Consider the following 7,161-nt stretch of genomic DNA (forward strand, 5'->3'; position numbering starts at 1 on the left):
GTGGTTTAGGGGACTCCTGGGGAGGTGCCCGGGGGTGGTCACACCCCACTTCTTCCCTGCTCCTTGAGCCCAAGCACAGAGCTTCAGCCCTGTCCTGGAGGAGGGCTCGCAGGTAGAAACGCCTCCCCCACAGCCGCACCTACCTGCAAAGAGAGGAGCAGCTTCCTCCAGGCGCAGCAGCGGCGCCGGGACCCCCCGGCCCTGCACCCTGCCAGCCACAGAGCAAGTCACTACTGCTTGTGTCAAGTCAGGGACAGCCCGGAGAGCAGAATCAGGTTAGCTGAAGTGTCTCGTCCTCCTAATGCAGTGTGGTTCGCACGGGGCTGTCACCTGTCCCCTGCTCCGGGCCCTGATCAGACTGGGCTCTTCCCCCGGATCTCTGCGTCGGTCCCTTGCAGAGGGGATAGTTGGGGCAGAAGGTGGTTTCATCAGGCTAGCAGCACTGGGCAACTATCCCCTTGCTCCTTGCAGAGCACCTTTAAAACAAAGGGAGAGGGAGAATCCTATTTAAAAAAAATCTTTGGGTTTGCCATTTGTTAAGGGCAGAAGGGATGGAACAGATAGAAGAGCTCCAGACAGGAGCTGCCCCCACATCCGTGACCAGACCACAGCACACCCCAAGGTCATGGGATAGTGCAGTGTGCAAGGAGAGCATCCCATCCAGGGACAGGCATTAACCAGGCTAGGATAAGCAGCCATGGTGGGTTTGCAGTTCACTGTGTCACCAAAGTAGCAGCACAGCTGTGGGCTGCTGACAAGGGCTGCCTGAGGCCAGGGTGCTCAAAACCCATTCATTCTTCTGTGTCCCTGGATAAGCTTTTCCACACTGCACAGAAAGGACTTGTTATTTATGTTCCCAGTGAAGAGACCATTGAGCTCAAAAAGGGAGCAGGAAAGGTGGGGCTGGAGGGAAGGGGCAATGTAGAGTCCTTGGCTGTGACTGCGGAGCACCCAGCAGGGCTGGCTGGGAGCTGGCAAGGTGCAGCCTGTCCACATACCTTACCTGGAGCCTTTGCACCCCTAGAGTTATCAATGCTGAGAAGTCAGAGTTCAATGAGGACCAAGCAGCCTGCTGTCAGATCTCTGTCCGGAGGAGAGAGCCAGGCCTGGAGGAAGATGATGAGTGGCTGATCCTGTGCTCCACACAGGTATAAGCCATAAGGCTACATACTCTGCTGCCAACCCTGGTCTGCACCCGTGGCCCAGGTGCAGGAAACATGAGGCTGCCCCATCAGTCCTACATGCCCAGGCACTGAAAACCTTTACTTGGACACATTTAGGGGATCTACAAACCCTCTGGCCAGCAAACACCCAACTCCCCATATGTGCCATTTCTACTTCCATGGCCCATGGCTTGCAGCATTTAAGGTTGTCCAATCCATTTACTTGGTGCCCTTACTTTCAGGAGCTGGAGCGTGTTGTTACCAGCTGGGCACATGGGATGCTCGATGCTCTCTATTGGGAGCAGCTTTGCCTTGGATCTTGCAGCATGGCTCCATTTCCCCTAAACCACAGAGGAAGAGTTAGTGAGGGTGGTTGCTAATGCAGCCGCTCAGATGGTGGCGCTGGCAGAGCAGCCCCCAGGTATCGTGTGGCTTTGAGCTGCACAGATCAGCTCGTGGCAGGGAAGGGTAGCTGAGGTGGTAAAAGCAGGCAAGACAGTGATGTCCTGTCTGCTGAGCCTGCCATCTGTGTGACCTGTCCCACTCTTCTTTGCTGTCTGCAGTTTCTGACTGGGTACTACTGGGCACTGTTCGATGGCCACGGCGGCCCAGAAGCTGCCATCATTGCCTCCAACTATTTACACTACTGCATCAAGCAGAAGCTGGAGGAGGTTGTGGGGGGCATCACGGAGGGTCGTCCCCCCATGAATCTCAGCGGACGCTGCGTTTGCGACAGCGACCCCCAGTTTGTGGAGGAGAAGCACATCCACGCAGGAGACCTGGTGGTGGGAGCCCTGGAGAATGCCTTCCAGGAATGTGTGAGTACCTCACGCCAGGCACTGGACCTGCTGCCCCAGGCAGTTCCTCTGTCCCTCCCCGCTACCTGTGGTGTGCAATGTCTGCAGTTCAGCAGCTCACTGGGCAGGCAGGAACATTCAGCACTGAGAGCGCACTACGCCAGCTCCCTGGGATCTGCTTCAGATCTGTTATTGCACAGTGGCAGTGCTGACCCAGAGCAAAGCTGCAGCATTTCTGCTAAACTGCATCCAGGGGATGCATTCTTTAGGGCTAGGTAGTGGCTATTGTCACACCAGTACAGCATGTACAAGCTGGAGATCTCCCCATCATGCTTCTAAAGCAGTCCTTAGTTGGCCGTACCAAAGCCACATTATCTGTCACCTTGCTGGTTTCCTGTGGCCTATGCACAATCATTTTTGGTTCTGGATTTCTGCCCAGAGGTGTGAGGTAGCTGCAGAAAGCAGCAGCTTGTCTCTCATCACTCTCTAAACGTGTTTAAATAACAGGATGAAGTCATTGGCCAGGAGATGGAAGCTACAAACCAGTCAGGAGGCTGCACTGCTCTGGCTGCCCTTTATTTCCAGGGGAAGCTGTATGTGGCCAATGCTGGAGACAGCAGGTGAGCCATCATAAAGGGGCAGCATGGGTGTTTCTGGGAGATAAGCAAGGGTTCCAGCTTCTTGATTAATCCTATGGAAGATAAATGTGCAGCCCAGACATTTCATTGCCTTCCTGCCTGCCACAGAACTTGTTGGAAGGGTGGCTACTGTCATGCCTTCTGGAATGGCTTTGGGATATCAAGCAACTACAAACCCTGCCCAGCTACAGGGCAGTCCTGCAGCAGTAAGCTCTGCCCAGTGGGTGTTTAAAAGTAGAAGGTAATTTCAAGGAGCTTGGTCTTGGTCCACCCTTCCTCCAGCAGTGAGCATTGTCAAACCAGGCAAACTCAATTCTCGGCTGCAACGGAGCAGCTGCAGTGGAGTTGTTTAAAATACTCTGGCATTTTTAATAGCAGCTCTCTGCTGCTGGTTACTTACAGCTGGGGCCAGCTGGAAGGCTGCAGTGACAAACACAGCTCAGTCTTTTGCCTTTTCCCCTTCGTAGAGCAATTCTTGTTCTGAAGGACAGCGTTGTGCCCATGAGCAGTGAGTTCACACCTGAGACAGAGAGGCAGCGAATCCAGCACCTGGTGAGTGACTCCTGCACATCAGACTGGGTCAGAGAGGGCTTGCTGCGAGTTTTCCTCAAAAGCCACCCTGTGGCCAGGATGTCATCTGCCACCAGCCAAGACTTGGGGCAAGATTCAACTAACAGCCTTGCTGTGGGGAGATGCTCACATCCTCCTTGGAATGTGTTTTCCAGTTTTCTTCTCCGCTCTGCTGGGAGTACCAGTCCTGAGGCAGAAGCAGTTGTGGTGCCTTGCTTTGCTGAAGCAGAACCTCTGTGTACACACATCTTTGTTTCCTCCTTCAGGCTTTTTTGTTTCCCAAGCTCCTGGACAGTGAGTTCACACGCTTCGAGTTTCCACGGAGGCTGAAGGGAGATGATGTGGGCCAGAAAGTCCTGTACCGTGATTACTTCATGGAGGGCTGGTGAGTCCTTTCTGCTTATAGTGATGGGCGTGCCCCATTGCTGAAAGCAGGGGGCTTGATGGTGCAAAGCTGTGCTAGATTAAGTGAAGGATGCTGTGAGCAGCCTTCCCTGTGACTGAAGGAATCCGGCCTTGGCAGGGCAAGTTAGGGCACAGCCGAGATGGTCTTTAGGATCCTGTGAGATGGGTCTGGTGCACTGAGCCCCATCCTGGTGCATTTACAAGATGGGCAAGAAGAGGAGAGGGGAAAACCACCTGCATATTCAGCAAGTGGTCATCTTCATTATGTCTGCTTCAGCAAGTCACATCGCCTCTTCCTCAGTCAGCTGCTTGTGCATGGGGCACCACAGGGCTTGAATCACATGCATAATCCTGTGGCTGAGTAGCACCATCAGGTCAGACAAAACCCAAATGAATGGTGAATTCTCTGTTCTAGGGGATACAAGACAGTGGAGAAAGCTGACCTCAAGTACCCTCTTGTCCACGGTCATGGGAAGCAGGTAGCTTAATGCTTTACACATTGGGAAGGCAGAAGCAAGTCTGCTGGGGGTCCTTAGCATCCCTGTCACTCACTGTCATGCTCCAGGGCACTATGGCAGACTGGGGCTCTCCAGCACAATGCAGGTGCACAGCCCCAGTAGAGTAGCTCTCCTCACTAGGCCTGTGCTGCCTGCTTGGTGTAAGCCAGAACTCTGCACAGCAGCAAGGCTGTGCCCTCCTCCAGAGTCCCTCAGGCAGACAGCAGCACCAGACCAGCCTGCCCTTTTTTCATCTTCTATTTCAGATAATAATTTGTTTCATCCACTTGTATTGTCTCCTTCAGCTCTAACTACTGCCTTTCCCACAAACCTTCATTGAGGGGAGGCTGAGAAAAGGAGTTTGTAAAAGCAAAGAGGTGGCATGGAGAAGCAATGAGTGCACCCATCCAGCATCTCCCTGCTGGGGTTGAGCAGAAAACTCTGTCACCCCCTCCAGCACTACAAGCCCCATGCCCCCCCTTTTGTAAGGAATCAGTGCCAGAAGAAAACACCTGGTTCCCACTTGCCCCACCAACTCAAGCCAGTTTTCTTTCTCACCACCCCAAATCAAGAGTAGGTGCCACCAGGAGCTTCTTGAAGTCTGAGCATTTATCCAATGTATGGGTAACCCCAGGGGCCACCAGACAGTCCATGAGCAGGCTGTCTCCCCGCTATCAGGCTGTTATTTTTCATGCCTCAACCTCTGAGGTCTCCAATTGAAGTCTCCAAATTACAAGTGATGCTTGGAGAAGGGTTCTAAAGGCAACACATAGGTAAGTCAGGACAAGCCTTCACATGTTTCAACACTGCTGTGCTTTGTTTGGGGCCAGGCTCGCTTGCTGGGGACTTTGGCTGTCTCTCGAGGTCTGGGGGATCATCAGCTCAAAGTCATCGACACCAACATTGAAGTCAAACCTTTCCTCTCCTGCATCCCCAAGGTCAGTTGCAGCACGTGGGAACTGCAGGATGGAATAAAGCTGCTCCTTCTCTGTAGCACCCACCTTTAACAGACCTATCACATCTTAGCCATGTCCCTTTTTGATTGCTATCTCTGTGCATGCTGCCCAGAGAATCCCCAAGACAGAGGAACCTAGAAGTATAACAGCAAGGGGGCATCAAAGATTCAAAGTGTCCTGATCCCACTTTGTCATCTCTCAGGGGATGTCATCTCCTTGACCTCTCTCATACATGGCAGGAATTGTCACTGCTTTGCTCCTGTGCCTTCCAGGTGAATGTATTTGACTTTGCTCTGCATGACGTTAAGGAAGATGATGTTCTTATCATGGCAACTGATGGCCTTTGGGATGTTCTGTGCAACAGAGATGTGGCCCTTACAGTCAGGAGCTTTCTTGCAGAAAACAGGACAGATCCTCACAGGTAACATCAGCTTTGTCATTGCTCCCATTTTCAAAGAACCTGGTCAGACTGAAAGCAGGCTGAGCTCACTCTGCTTCTTAGTCAACTGAGTCATGACCAAGCACTCTTTTCTGTGACTGGAAACTGCCTTCTCATCTTTCTCCATCCTAAAGAAACAATAATGAAGTTGCTGTCTTTAAAAAAGCTCTATTTTGACAATAATCCTATGGGAATGATGCCATCCTAACCCAAACCTTGCATTTTTTCCACTCACAGATTCTTAGAACTGGCCAAGTGCTTGGTATGCAGAGCAAGGGGAAAGAAGAGAGGCCACCAGTGGATGCTAGATGACAGCCACGAGGCATCCTATGATGACATCTCTGTATTTGTCATCCCACTACACAAGAGAGACAAGGAGTGAATGTTAGCATGACACACAGGATCTCTGCATCCCTCTGCTGTAGTGCTATGCAGCATCAGCCTGAGACCAAGGATTTCTGCTGTGCACACACACTGTCTTCCAGCAAAAGCACCTGCACTGGAACCCCAAATGCACAGCCACCACCTATGCAGAAAATCAACAAGGACATTAGCTCCTTAAGACAGGAACAGTGGGCAGCAAACAAATTGTTCTCATCCTCTTTCCTTCGTGTTGGACCAAGGAGGAATTGCAAAGGGGCCGTGCAAACTGAAGGGTACTATTTGTAACACCTTGCGGTACAGCGAGACTCAAATCCATGTTTCCAGCAAGCCCTCTCCCTTTTTAATGCTGAAGAAGGTGGATCACTTGAGATCCGAGTAGTCCCAAGAGCTCACTTTTATCGAGACTTGAACCAAGTCGTGCAAAACTGGATGCATAAGCTAGTTTCCCTCAGGTCTGTTTGCTGTAACACGAGAAGTGCTGAAAGCCTGGAGGCTGCTGAGACAGTGCTGGGCATGGCCAAGTCCACGGAACACAAGCACCCAAGCAGCAGCCCAGAGCTCGAGGAAGCTTTCCATTGGTAGGCAACACCACCTCAAATCAGAGGTTAGCAGGTGGAGCTACACATGGTGCATGGGAGCCTCCTGTGTAAAGATAGGTGCCTTACTGGTATTTAAGTGTTTTTAAGTGTGTTAGTATGTGATGCAGCAGACAGATTTCTAACCAATCTGAGCCCACACCACCTGCTAACACTTTTCCTGCTCATTTAGGCCATTTCTGACAGCAAAGCTGGCTTTGTAGCAGTGGCACTGATGAGGAAACTGAAGTGTTTTAAGTGCCTCAGCTGATTTAGCAGAAAAGCTCCAAGTACAGTAAAACCAGTTCGTTTAAATTTGTCTGCAGTGCTAATCTCAGGCACTTATTGCCAGAGTTGTGCCTCAAACTCTTTTTAAGGATCTGCTTCTCAACCAGCTTACATTAGCCAGGCAAATTCTGGTTTGGACAAGGTTCCCATCTTTCTGTCTGGAATAAACTCTGGGTTTTGCTATTCACTACACAAGCTGCAAGGTTCCCTAGGGAAGCAGACAAATCTCAGCATGTGTTTTAAGGTCCACTCCACAATGATTAAAGTCCAAATAAAAATACTTTTAAATATATTTTGGGCAAGTTGTATCCCCAACAGAGGTTTTTACACAGATCTGAGATGGAGAAAAACATCTTTAGGAGATGGCAGAGGAGGTTTTGCTTTGGATTTGTTGTTGCCATAATCCAGTTTATTGGTAGAACTATTCCCCTAAGCAGTACTACCCTAAG

At 51.0% G+C, this 7,161-nt stretch overlaps 1 protein-coding gene across 1 annotated transcript in view; it reads left to right on the forward strand.

Moving 5' to 3' along the window:
• PPM1M (protein phosphatase, Mg2+/Mn2+ dependent 1M) overlaps positions 1–7,004 on the forward strand; it is a 7,634-nt gene extending 630 nt beyond the window's left edge. The window contains exons 2-10 of the mRNA XM_064156588.1: positions 1,025–1,148; positions 1,727–1,981; positions 2,468–2,580; positions 3,066–3,150; positions 3,435–3,553; positions 3,989–4,052; positions 4,901–5,008; positions 5,299–5,447; positions 5,703–7,004. Of these exons, the coding sequence (XP_064012658.1) occupies positions 1,025–1,148; positions 1,727–1,981; positions 2,468–2,580; positions 3,066–3,150; positions 3,435–3,553; positions 3,989–4,052; positions 4,901–5,008; positions 5,299–5,447; positions 5,703–5,847 (1,162 nt within the window). The 3' untranslated portion in view covers positions 5,848–7,004. The remainder of the gene's footprint in view (positions 1–1,024; positions 1,149–1,726; positions 1,982–2,467; positions 2,581–3,065; positions 3,151–3,434; positions 3,554–3,988; positions 4,053–4,900; positions 5,009–5,298; positions 5,448–5,702) is intronic.
• The last annotated feature ends 157 nt before the right edge of the window (positions 7,005–7,161 follow it).

Source organism: Pogoniulus pusillus, chromosome 16 (assembly GCF_015220805.1).
Source record: "Pogoniulus pusillus isolate bPogPus1 chromosome 16, bPogPus1.pri, whole genome shotgun sequence".
In the NCBI taxonomy this organism is placed as follows: Eukaryota; Metazoa; Chordata; class Aves; order Piciformes; family Lybiidae; genus Pogoniulus; species Pogoniulus pusillus.